Raw genomic sequence first — 13,638 nt, forward strand, 5'->3', positions numbered from 1 at the left:
GAGCCATTACAAAACTAACTACCGCAGGAAAAGGGATCTACAACGCAGCCTTGCATGATGAAGTGACAGCAGCATTTATGAGAAACTGCTGTGTCCTCCTACCTATAATTTGGTTATTGATCCTCACAGCGATCGGCCTCAGATCTTCTCAAATAAAGCAGGACACTCCGACACATCCGCTTTGTTTGGCAGAACAATTCCTCAGCAGTGCAACCCACACGTTCCCCTCAATACAGCAATAACCGCAAAAATGCGCTGCTTACTGGTTTTATTAATTCATTACTTGTAAATGGTGAAATCATCTCATTAGCATAAACAAAATGTACTTATTAATATATCTTTTTTTTTTTTTATTATACCGAAAGATAATCAAGCCCTTTCATCTTACTGAAATGGTGCTTTTAAATGATTCTGGCTCATTTTAAATGAAATGAGACAATATGACTTCTCCTGGAAAATTCTGACTCTTTGCTGCGTGTCATACATTTTCGTTAAAAGCTGTACATAAATGCTTACACTGGCAAGACTTGCTCTGGAATCAGAGTTTGTGGCAATGAGCTAATTTGTTTGCTTTTTAAACACAGAAGTGGTTCCAAATTAGGCATCTGAACCAGTTCTGGTACTGGTTGAAACTAAGGAGAGATTTTTAACCGTAATTGGTGGCTGGGCAACTAGAATTCACAGTTGGACAGAAAAGATCACTGTGCTTCAACGGCACAAAGATGAAATATTAACTGCAGCTAGATTTGTTCGCCCAGACTACTTCACCACAAGAACAGAGGAAGTGCATCTGCTCAGCAACCATCATTTGGCAGTAACTATATTGAAAGATGGTAGAAGGGTTCATGACCTCCTCTGCTACTGCCTGCTGAGGCCTCTGTGCTGCCGAGGGATCTAACAAGGAGGACTGCGTGGCAGGGTGATTTTCTTTGGAGGAGACGAGTTTAACTGTAGTACAACTGAAGGGGCGGCCTGCATCAAAGCCTCTGATCTACAGAGGAGCAGGTGAACACAGCTTCTCAGTCGTAGGAATGACTCATATCCACCAGACAGCACCGCTGACATAAATCCAGGCTACGACATACGTGAAGTTCCACCAGCGTGACACTGACGATGTCTTCAACGCAGCGTTTGAACACCTGGCTTCGAGGACATATAGAACAGTGCCGTTCTCTCTTCCCATGAATGAAGATCTCCTTACAACCCTTCTTGGCTAATTTCCAAGAGAAGAACATGGAAATTAATTTAATGACAACAAAAACAAATATCAAGATCCAGCAGATTTCTGGAGGAGTCACGATTTGGGGGGGGGCACCACATTTTGTGCACCTCAGAAACTTGGAAAAATCACAGCAACGGAACAAGAATGACAATGCACAAATAAAAGAAGTTTTAGATGCAGAAATCTCACAAAAAAAGATCTTAATTCTGTTCATTTTACACAAACGTCCCCTTCACCCTTGAGTGGCAGCAGATCCAAGCGCACACCGCCTCCTGCATGACATTCAACAAGGTGGCGCATTCAAGACAGCTGCTTCATCACTCCACCTGTGAGGTTCAGTGCACAATAGAGAAATACACAGCACTAAAGAATCTCATTTTTTAAGAAGTATTTCATCAATGGGGTTGACAGTGATGCTGCCTCAGTACTGTGGAAACTACTTGTCCAGTTTACCACTGCAGGGGGGCCACTTGTCTAGACTTTCTTCAATTTGTGTCATTTGTGAAAGACCCCCCCCCCAAACACACACTTGGGAAAATCACAGCAACGGAACAAGAATGACAATGCACAAATAAAAGAAGTTTCAGATGCAGAAATCTCACAAAACACACACGTGTATGTGTGTACGTGTGCGCGCGCGTGTGTGTGTGTATATATATATATATATATATATATATATATATACATATATATATATATATATATATGTGTGTGTGTGTGCGTGTGTGTATGTATGTGTATATATTTATTTATTCATTTATTTCACCGTTGCCTTGTCTTTTACATGGAAACCAAAATAAGTCCACACAACCGATCTGTTTGACGTAGGAGTGTCCGCTACTTGTTCGACCTCATCTTCCTCCATTAAGAAATGATTGTTTCGCTGCTGCTTCTTCTTCTTCTATGGTGTTGCTAAAGTCTTCTTCTTCTTGTAATATTTGTATACAGTTGGCGAGAGGGTCAAAAATCATCAGTGTTAGTGGTGCGCAGCGCACATTGATTTTTATTTCGTGCATCTTTGAATTTTATATCGTCATTTTTTATTTCACGAAATTTCTTGATGCAAAATTTTATAACACCCCAGAAGCGGAAAGATCAGAATTTCGCAGAGGAAAAAAACATAATCCTTCTTAAATATGAGGAATATGAATCCATAAACATAATTAAAAATATTTTTTCTGCTGTCAAAACAGGAAGAGGAGCTGGCGACAAACGGCCACCTGTTCCAGCTGCATGCCAGATGTGTTTTCAATGAATAGTTTGCTGTCACTGAAGGATGAATCTTGCAGATTTGCACAAAAAAAATTTCATATACCAACTATGGAACACGGCCTACTGTGGGTTACCATTGAGGTTATTTTGCCAGTGCACCATCACTGCATCCTGGGCTCTAACAGCATGATAACAGGCTGTGCAAGTAATACAAAGAAATACATGTTTTCTAGAGTCTTTGGGATGTACAGTATTTATGTAAATAAGAAGATGCTTTTTTAATGATAGTTGGATTACATTTCTACACAGGAAGGGTTCTTTTTTAAATTTTTAATCGCCTGATGTGGTGTTCCAGTTTGTGTTACAACAATTTCTACAGATCCAAATTTCTATTTTTCTCTTTATAATAATAACAGGCTGTTGCCTGACTAATAAACCTCCACCTATGACCTGGATTACACGAGTAGAGATGCACATGATGAATTAACTATGAGGGACCACAGATGTAAGCTAAAAATGCTTAAGGAAAGAACACACACACACACACATATATACAATATACATACTTCAATGGTTGAGACTGGAAATATTGGTTTAACAGAAAATAAGAAACCACAGCTCGTTAGCATAATCGTTGCACAAACTTGTTTGCCACATTTGGAAACAAGCTCACATGTTGTGTCTTGTGAATGCTAACATGGAAGAAAGCCATAAATCATTAATAGTTATATTGTGTGTAACAACACAGAAGCTCCCATGTGTTTCAATGAGGGTCATTGCCTTGGCAGGTTTTATCTATTCATGATTCATTATCGCGCACCAGTATCGCCAGAGTCCCGCTCACCTGTGAGTTGATGATGCGAATCGTGGTCTTGTTCCCCACGTCTCTCTCATATCCTTCCGTGGGCGCAGCGTTGAACCTTAAAACGGCATCATGAGCATCTGAAAGACAAACCACAAGCATATGACTTGTCACACGTCATTTCATCAGCGTCCTTGAGATTCCATATTTTTCATTTCCGTTTGTTTGCTGCACAAAAAAATGATTAAGGCTAATTTTCACCAAACTTGGTAGAAGAATGAAGCACAAGCCAGGGATGAACGTTTTAATATTTGAGGCGTATTGATTTAACATAGTGAAAAAAGGCCTTTTTTTTTTATCAGGTCTCAAAGGACCTACCAGTCACTCAGACGCCTTGGTGGCGGTATTTACTCTCCCATTGCTCTCTAGTTTGATGGGCATTTCTTTGTTTATGTGATTTTTGTCTGTCTGTCTGTCAGCAGGATCACGCAAAAACTGGTCAATTTTCATGAAATTGAGAGGAACCAAAGAAAAGCCCATTACATTTTGTAGCAGATAAGAATCAAAGGCCGGATGCACCAATTATAATATGATTATATTGAAGCCCAGATAACCAGTTTAATAGAACTAAATGTTCATGACATCATCACCTCACATGTATCCATCAATCGACCTTGAGTTTGAACCCTTCGAGCTGGACCAGTCAACCCCGGATGGACACAGGGCTGCTGCTCATTATCTTCAAACAAAAATACGTCAGTCAAACTCTTTCATAAAAATGCTGAACGTGTACAGGCTCTTGTCCCTGGATAGTTCCATTCATTTCTCACATAGACATTGGGGAAAGTCCTTATTCTTTCCCCACCTATTGCATCTTTGTTCAAATATACAGTACGACTCAAATTAAATATACAGATTAAAAAAAAAAAGAGCACTCAGCTCTCTGGGCAGCCAGTATTGATTAACGTGCATTAACATTACAGATTGTTGATATGCATTTAAACCAGCACATCAATTTCAATTCAGGAGGTTTTCTTGCACATCAAGTGCTTCACGCTGGCCTGAGATGATCAAGGTCTGGAGGCATTGTGTTATGATTTATTAATGGAGGCAATGTCACACTGAATAACATTAGGAATACAAAAAAGGAACACTGTGACTCACTACTTCCCATAACTTATTTGCATGTGAATAATTCCCAGACTCACTCAAACACACGCTATCTTTTTTGCAGGCAGACACAGGGACAAAGAATATGTAGTTATTCTTTTAATTCACATTGACATGCAGTGATGTAAACTATGATCACACTAAACAACCAAAGTGCTCTCTAGTGGTTAGCGGAGGTAACTGATGAGCCAAGACAAACAAACGCTTGGAACTTGGTGCACCAGATTTCACGGTTTTGTTTATATGTTGTCCTTCACAGTTCACACAAAGTAACACAAAATCCTCAGCTTGATAGATGGTCAGAGTAATAATTACAAGATTGTAATATCTGCCGTCTGGGGATCAATACGTCAATTCTAGATCCTCCTATGGTGATGTGACAACAGAATGGATGACCCCTCCGACGTTTGATCTGCTACTACTTAATCACTGCCACCAGTCAACTGAAAGAACGGCACTTAGCATTCAGAGCAACACTCCACACTGCGCGCGCACACACACACACACACACACACACACACACACACACACACACACACACACACAGGGACAGGAGAGGACAGCAGGTAAAGCAACATTTAACAGGCACTTGCGTTTTGAGTGTATATGCTCTTCACTTTTCAATCAGCTATACATTTACTTATTGTTTTGAGGGTGATTGTGCAAGAAGTGATGGATGTCCAACCCCTGTCCCTGATTAAGCTTTTCTACAGAGAAATCACCACCTGAAAAGGTAAGACATCATTGAATAAATGACATAAATACATCATTAAGTCAGTAAGTAAAATAAATCAAATAAATTATGATTATTTATAATACATATTATTATTATTATTATTATAATACAGGGCATAGTTGGATCTTTTCCTTAAATGTTCTCAGTTCAGTTTGTATTTTACAACAATTGGAAATGTTTCAAAGTTGTATTTCTTCACTTCACTACCATTTAGGTACTTTTCAAATTATGAATATGAAAATATATCATTTTGTATTATTTTATTCATTCTCTATACCACTAATCCTGCACTGGCTCACATATAAAACATTTACACCCACATTCACACCTTTGAACATTTTAGAGCCTCTAATTAATCTAAGCCCCATGTTAAGGTCCATGAGAGGCTTTCCAGAGGCTGTGCTGGTGTGGATGTTTAAAGAGGAGTCAGCAGGTGAAGGATGCCCATTCAACAAACATACAGCAACGCAGCTCAAGAACAGCGGTTTCAGGAGGTTCTTCTCCCGCTGTGGAAGAGCCGTTCGGTACCGGTGAACAGGTGAGTCAGTGGCTCTGGAGGAAGGTGAGAGACATGACCTGGGACCTGATATTGAACCAGTGGCAGCAGGAGTACCCCTGTGACACCTGAAGGCTCTCTGGAGGGGACCTTGCTGGCTATTGTTGATGCAGCTGGTGCAGTTAGTTACTACTTAGTTACTTAGTTCATATTTATATGTATGATAAAAATCAATCTGCTGCTGCTGCGCAGGACCAAGTACGCATTTCAGATTCAGACAAGGTCAGTCACAATTCCTGGAAGCTGGAATTTCATCAGAAGCGGATTTACTACCGAGACAAGAGCCCTGTGAAGCTATGTGGGAATGAAATGCTAAAAGGCAGCAACGGTACACAGTAAATCTGATGATGGATATTCATTGAAGGACTAGTTCACTTAATTATATAATTTAGGTTACTGTTCCTTCTATGACCACCAGATGGCGGCCACACATTACACATTCCTCCTCTCACTATCCTCACACTCTTGTGCTGGGTCCACTGAAAAACATGATCATGTAAATATCAGCCCAAGAGTCACAAAGGAAGGGGGTTCCTTTTTCATCTGTCTTTAGACGATTCACGCTGATTCGAAGGGGCCTTTCAGAAAGGTCAACAAGGGGAGGATGGGGGCAACAAATTGGAATCAATGTTGTTTGATTTCCCTCAGAATTATAATGTCAAGAGTTTTCAATGCTGTGAGGTGGTTAAATAATTAATCTGCTTCATCACGTCCATCTCATTTGTCATGCCTGGAAGTCCCCTGTCAAGCAGCATCTCTCTCCGAGAACTGAAGGCCGTGACGATGACTTAGTGAACCAATACTCGACATATGGATGTATGCGTTAGCCCTCGGAGAAGAAGGTGGTCATGAATTGCAATGCTTTACTTGACTGCTTTTATCTGCTCTGAATTAATGATGCCTCTCTGAAGTGGGATGTCGATGTGATTTTCACTTTGTGAAGGTCCTTAGCAGGCTGACGTTAATTTAAGGATGATGCTCACTTCTTTTGTTTAGGAGCATGTGCTCATGGGTAACATTAATGGACAGAACCATGATGCCATATTAGAAAACAACAGAGTTTAAAAGCAGGATCTGGCTCTCTCAGCTGAGGACTGCTGCTTTCTTTCTCTTCTCCACCCCAGTCAAATGTTCTCCATTATTAAAAGGAAGACACAACATTTTTAGATACGTGTATTTGGGATCCTCCCCAGAACAAGACAGTAAGAGAGATACCCTTCTCGGCTCTGCAAGCGCATTAGGGTGCCCACCGAGACTGGCTAACTGCTAGTTAGCTTAGCACAATGAATAACAGTGGGTGGGCAGGTTAGCATACCTCTATCTCGCCTGCTTAGCTTATCTGCAGCTCCTCCTCTACTATTCTGGAAATCAGGGTCTTTGTTCATCCATAACTAATCCTCAACATCCTCTCTTTCAAAGTAGGTCATGATAAGCATAGAGAGTAGCAGATTCTCATCCAGTCATCAATAAATATTTTGCCGACTAAGATTTTTTGTCCAATAATTGTGGAAAGTAGTTCCAGGTACACATCTGATTCTTAAATTATGACATCTTGCAGGCGAAAACCATTTTAAAATAAATCGTATTTTCTTATTTGCTTTTTTTGACAGGACGAAGCCAAACAGCCCATCCATCCACAATGTTTCATTGTGCTAAGCTAACTAGTAAATCTGGTCATTTCCTTTAAAAAAAAAAAAAAGCAATATTAAATGGTGATATAATAGCTTAACATTCATGCAAATCCCCCTACACACACACACACACACACACACACACACACACACACACACACACACACACAATAGGAGATGTGAGGAATAGATTTCATTACCCCCCACAGGCAGACTGAAGTTGTTTTCTGTGACTCAAGTAAGAAAAACTGTTAGCACCTGCTGCTTTAGAAATAGATCTGATCTGTTAATGCCTCTTTGTAACAGGGGAACATTTCTATCAAAGACCGTTGATGACTGTTCCGACAACACTGCCGGTAACTCTGCTGTACAGTCTGTTGTTCTTTGATGCTGTTATCTTAGGCTGACAGACATTTTATCAACCTGTCAGTATTATGGAATTTTTATATAAGCAAACAAACAAATAATACATCCATACCAGTTCAAGTATTCCCTCCGAGCAGCTGAATCCACAATGAAATTCAAGGAAGCTAAATGTGATGGGAAGAAGCCTGATTGGTTGTCAGAGGGGGGTTCGGCTTTTTTCTAGTGAGCCATCTGTCCTTGAGTTCACACTCTCCCCACTTTCCAAACGACTGCCAAAGTCTCTAAACCTCAAGCGCACACATTAAAACATAAAGACGTATAGCCGACTAAGCACACCATCAGCTTGACAAGTTAATCAGTAAATGTCCCCAAAAAAAAGCCTGCGCTCATGCAAAATGTCACAGGTATTATAGCCCAAACTACATGAGATCGGGATAATATTTTTGACTTTTTGAATATATTATTGTTGACATGATTGTAGTCCACTCAGTAGTTTTTCAATATCATGAACTACTATCTTAAAATGGATCTTTACCTTTACTGTGCCGATACATAGCTGATTTTTTAGGATTGTTTGATAGCAGATCTCAAATCAAGGTTCCCATTTTAGAACTTTAGATGACACTGTAACTGTGGTTTCTTTTACTTTGAAATGGCATTATATTACACTTTACACTTTATTGTGGATTTTACTGGCCTCTACAGATCCACTCTTAATGTTTTGAGGTACCACTTTAGTACCGCTAACAGGCCAAAATTTCACCTGTACCCAAAAAAATGTCCTGAAATTCGGCAACAAAGCAAATAAATGCTTTAGAAACCGTTCCGCTTGGAACACTAAGTTTCCCCCTTTGCTGCACCCGGAGGTCTACTTCTCAACTTTATGTGGCAGATAACCATAATCTCAGAGTGTTTTCACACCTATGGGTTGTTTGCTCTGGTCAGACCTAGTTGATGAGATTGTAAACTCAGCGCCCCCCCCAGGTTGGTTTGTTTTCACACAGAGTAAAGATACAAGTAAAATGTGTCACAATAAAATCTCAGTTTATTGGTTAGATGTGTCTGGGGTGAGACTAAGACAGTAAATCCAAGAAGAGGGTTTTGTATTCTGTACTAGGGCATATTTCTGATAAGATTTTTTTCCCCATGCATATATCTTCTACTTTTTACTTTGATGCAAACTGCAATAGCTTGGAGACTACATGTTCGACCCGTCTCTAGGACTGATGTGTTCACATCCAATCCCACTAAACCGAGAGCACAAATCCTCCAGGGTTTGATCATATTGCACTAAAGAAAGAAGGTGTGAAAGAACCATTGTAAACAGTATGGAACATTCATGTTTCTGATGAGAGAATCTATCCACCACACACTTGTCCTGACCATTCTCATTATCTTATTTCTTTCTACTTACCAATCTCTTTGCCCAGCCCTGATCGCAGGATGGCCCCCGCTGAAGTGACCACAGCGCAGGTCTTGAAGCGGCTCCGGTCCTGCCATTTATACAGTTGCTCCAGGGGAAGAGGCGGCACAATATGAGCCCAGCCAAGTGAAGAGAAGGGCTGCTCGGACCCGTCCACTGTCCTCAGCTGGGCCTGAGCTTTCATTTGACAGAGCAGTTCCTCGGCACTCTGGGCAGCCCTGCGATGCCCCTTGTAGAGAACATGGTGTTTGTTGGCACTCACGTAGTCCTTCATGGCACGCCGCAGCCGAGGGCTCAGCATGCCAGCGGACACGCGGCCCTGCCACAGCCGCTTCACCACAGAGGCCGACTTGGAGAAGTAATATTCCTCCAGATCAGAGGAGTCGTCACCCGCCCTCCTGCCTGCTGCTGTCCTCATTCTGTTTCCCAGTTCATCATCTTCATTTTCTCTACCATCTTCTTCTTCTTCCCATCCGTGATTGTGTGCTGCACTGACATGGTTCTGATATTCCATAGTCTGGGAAGTTCTCTCACGACTCTGGACCACAGGGCCTGAGTGAGAACCCACATTCTCTGTGCCAAAGGAGGACCAGGCAGCCAGACTCTGGGGGTCCAGGTAGTCTTGGCGACTGGTCTCCTGGCTACCATCAATGGCATAGGGTGCACTGTTGGGGCTGTGGCTCACCTCTAGGCTAGACTCTGGGGTAAAAGGGCTGGTGGAGGGTTCTGTTTCTGGTTCATCTCCAGGGTAGGTTGTGGTTAAGGGGGAGGCCAGTGCAGGTCTTGACCCCATGATGGCATGTTGTTGAAGGGAGGCCTGTATTGAAGCCAGGCGACGGGTGTCGGGGTGTTGGGAGAGTAAAGATCCAGCAGAGGTCAGGGGCTCATCCACACGAGCATCCAGGAAGTAAGAGAGGAGGGCGAGGAAGAGGAGAACCCACGCCAGCATTCCCAGCAACACCAGCCGCCGCCACTGCCTCATACTGGACTTCATCACCTCACAGTCACATACACGCCTGGTCAGCCGGCCCACCGACTACAAGCCCTGCAGCCTGGACACAGGTCAGCTGGAGGGCCTGTAGAAGAAGACAAACTCAGAATTAAAGTGCACAGACAGGAAGTGGCCTGGTCAAGGCATGTAAGAGTCATACTGACGTGGATTGATGATTCTATTTCTTCATGTCCATGTGACCAACAGGATGCAACTGAGCCCTGATGAGAGAAGGAACACAAATGAGTCAGTAGTAAACATGAAAACACACATCCAACTTAAACATGGCTTCATTTCAGTCATTTTCGAGGCAAAACAATTTATATAACGGACATATTACAATTGACATCTCCACATTCCACTGCACATTTCCATGGTTTCTTCTCGTTTCATGGACACATCAACTTTGTTTTGAACGACTGTTCGACTCAGGTAGCCATTTTTGTTGAGATTGTAATGGACCATAAATATTAACCCTCACCTCTGATGCCTTTTAATCTGTTTCTGTCATTCAAGAAAACTGCTAGCGCACCCTGAGCTTCAGGGAAGGACAGCATCTAGTTTTGTCGGTGGCAACTGAACGTGTAACTATAAATCCCAGACATAACGACAAATCATTGTGCTGCTCCTACCTTTGCCACAACGTCCCGACAAACATGAAACATTCATCCAGATTATTAGCGGTGGTTTGACCAGCATGACCTCACTCATTAAATGTCTGGCCATACTTATTGATGTCGCACCACAGATCTTTTTTTTTCCGAAACTTGATGCGGTTGATATTATTCAATGGAAAATGATGATTTCTACAGAGGAGGTAGGTGAACACTGTATTTTGAAATATTACAAATAAATATATGAATTGCGAGTTTAATCTTCAGGTGGCCCTTATTCTCTTCAGTGGATTTTTTTAAGGTAGCAATTTCAGGAGAGCCTCCTTTACAAAATGCTCAGAGAAATCTCTCTATCATTCATGATTGTTTGCAAATAATGTGTTCACATATTGACTTCAACATTACACACGTGTATTAAACACAATGATTTTATTCATGTAGTTGCAGTACTAAAACTGCACTCATTGAAAAGATGGCTATCAGCTTTGATAATACTCTAGGGAACACATTTACTGACGGCTTGCAGAGTGAAATACACAGCAATGAAGGTGAGTAAATGAAGCATTAAATTGCTTCACATCAGAGGCCGACAATCTTCTCAACCACGCGTAATTATGAGTTTTGGCCTCTTAATGTGTGAACCTTTCTCTGGAGAGTGACACAGTGAGGCGCAGGAGGGAAAAAAAAGGCTCCCGAGTACTGAACCACCTCTAGTCCTAATTACAGCTTCCTGTCTCTGTCCTGTCAGGACTTGCAGAGTGCAGCAGAAGTGATCTGAGGTCCCCCCCCCCCCTCCCTTTAGACCCCAGACAACCAGACCTCCTGCCCTGGACCACACAGGAGGCCAAAGCTCATCCAGTGACCCTGGTCAAGCACGAGGGAAACAGCAAGGAGCAACTGGGCCAGAGGGAGCAGAAACAGTGAGGGGGGAGGTTGGCTGCAAGCAGACTCACATCTACAGTAACACATAGACTCACATCGAAATCTGATGACTTGGTAAGGCCTTAAGGCGATAGAGAGGTGGATGAGAAGCTCGGCAGTAATCTCCAGTGTAGCAGTTTGAACATGTCTACCACTCTGGGGTCAAATGTTTCACAGTGGAAAATATGCCAGTTAACACCTGGAAATAACAACCGCAGCTCGGCGCACAAAGACAGAGGAAGAGGCACAAGTGCTCAAAGGTATACTATCAAAATAGCAATGACATCTATACGCTCCAATGCACCACAAAAGGCCCACCGTGTGTGTGTGTGTGTGTGTATGTGTGTGCCCTGAGCCACATCATGTATGCACCAGTTTGTGTGTATGTGTGCACGCACGCACGCATGCATGTGTGTGTGTGTGTGTGTGTGCGCGTGACTGTGTGCCGCTAGCTCCTCACCTGGCAGCAATCAGGATGTGTGCTTCAGAAAGTGCGGCGAAACAACATAAATGCGTGGCACAGATGGAGAGGCGGGGGAGGAGGACCGAGCTAGTCTTGAGAGGGTTACACAAAGAAACAGTACAAAACAGGAAAGATGGAAATAAAAATGATGCCAGAAAGCAAAGCGCCGCTAAATGACTAAGTGGGAATTTGCAGGAGACTGTGATGAACAAAGACGCCTCATAGAACACATCCAGCTAAATGTGAGCAAGAGATGTGTAAGGCTTCTCGATGAGGGATGACTAAAATGTCCACAGGCTGTCTGCCCTCGAGATGTAAATTACGTGGCTGTGCATGATAGACAAACATGGAGAATGAAAGTGAAAAACAACTGAGCGGGAACATGTTTGAGCAAGTGTCTGATGATGACAACTCCAACCTTACAAGCCTCAGGTCAGCCCGAGCTGCCCCACGCACACCTCAGACTTTGGTAACACTATTTGATCATTGCAAAGGTTGAAATAAATTCACATTTTCATCATCAACGTTAAAAAAATCAAAGCAAAAACAAAACTACACCCCCTAATATATTGAGTTTTCTATTACATAAGAGATTGCAGGCATGTATCTGATTCTAAGATAACTTTTGCAACATAGCAAATTTATTGTCATAGCGAATTTAAAACACAACGCGAGTTTTCTTAATGCAGACAAGGACTATATTGGAGTTGTGTAGCTGAATACTTTCGAGTTGGCTGGAGTTGGTGCTAAGCTAACTAGTTGTCAGCCATCCACAATGCACTCAAAGTGATATCTGCTTGTTTGAATCTAAGAAAAATCCTCTCCTTCCCTTTAATCTTTGGTCTCCAGTAGCTTCCAGCAACAAGTACATGGCTGGTGCATTTGGAATTCTGGCTTTAAGAAAAAGATTCTTCATAAATTCAAGACATCTAACAGCAAGTCATCCATAAATAATCACTTTCGGTTGAAGAAGCACTCTCAGGCTTAAAGCGTGATAAAGGGCGTGGCGGGTGGGGGCGCCAACACAGTTGTCTCCAGCCTCGGTCAGACCCACCCCTCTCTCCTCTCCACCCACTCTCTCCTCTGCTCCACCATCTTGTCCTAATAGGGTTGCATAAAGCAAAGATGGCAACGGCCAAAACACTGAAAACAAAGCTTCAAATCAGTGGGTGACATCACACAAACTGTCAACTTTTTTAACATCAATTCTACAACAAAAAAAACTGGAAAAGCCAGGGAATCAGTATCAGTACAAACATCTTCATCTTACCGTTTGCTGGAAAGCAAATAAACACGTTTCCTTGCAGAAAAATGGTCCGTTAATTATCTAAGTAATTAACAGGATAACCACGAATGCTTAAGTCATTATTAAAACAATAAGTTGGACGTTTTTTGGTACTTTCCCAACTGATGACAAGTTCCTGAGGTCTTCACGGATGAAGAGCAATCAACGCATTCTCGAGGATATCACCTAATTCACCTCTAAAACCTACAAGCAGCCAACTCTCTGTTCAGAGCTGGGGCTGCTGGT

General features: G+C 42.2%; 1 protein-coding gene across 2 annotated transcripts in view; it reads right to left on the reverse strand.

Moving 5' to 3' along the window:
- The window catches only part of st6gal2a (ST6 beta-galactosamide alpha-2,6-sialyltranferase 2a), a 49,454-nt gene that overhangs the window by 18,114 nt on the left and 17,702 nt on the right, over positions 1–13,638 (reverse strand). For both annotated transcript variants that reach the window (XM_086220384.1, XM_086220386.1), the window contains exons 2-4: positions 10,274–10,330; positions 9,110–10,194; positions 3,279–3,376 (exon numbers count right to left, since the gene is read on the reverse strand). In XM_086220384.1, the coding sequence (XP_086076510.1) occupies positions 3,279–3,376; positions 9,110–10,112 (1,101 nt within the window). In that variant the 5' untranslated portion in view covers positions 10,113–10,194; positions 10,274–10,330. The remainder of the gene's footprint in view (positions 1–3,278; positions 3,377–9,109; positions 10,195–10,273; positions 10,331–13,638) is intronic.

Source organism: Aulostomus chinensis, chromosome 12 (genome assembly GCF_037954235.1).
Source record: "Aulostomus chinensis isolate RoL2024-O1b breed Wild chromosome 12, RoL_Achi_v1.0, whole genome shotgun sequence".
NCBI lineage: Eukaryota > Metazoa > Chordata > Actinopteri > Syngnathiformes > Aulostomidae > Aulostomus > Aulostomus chinensis.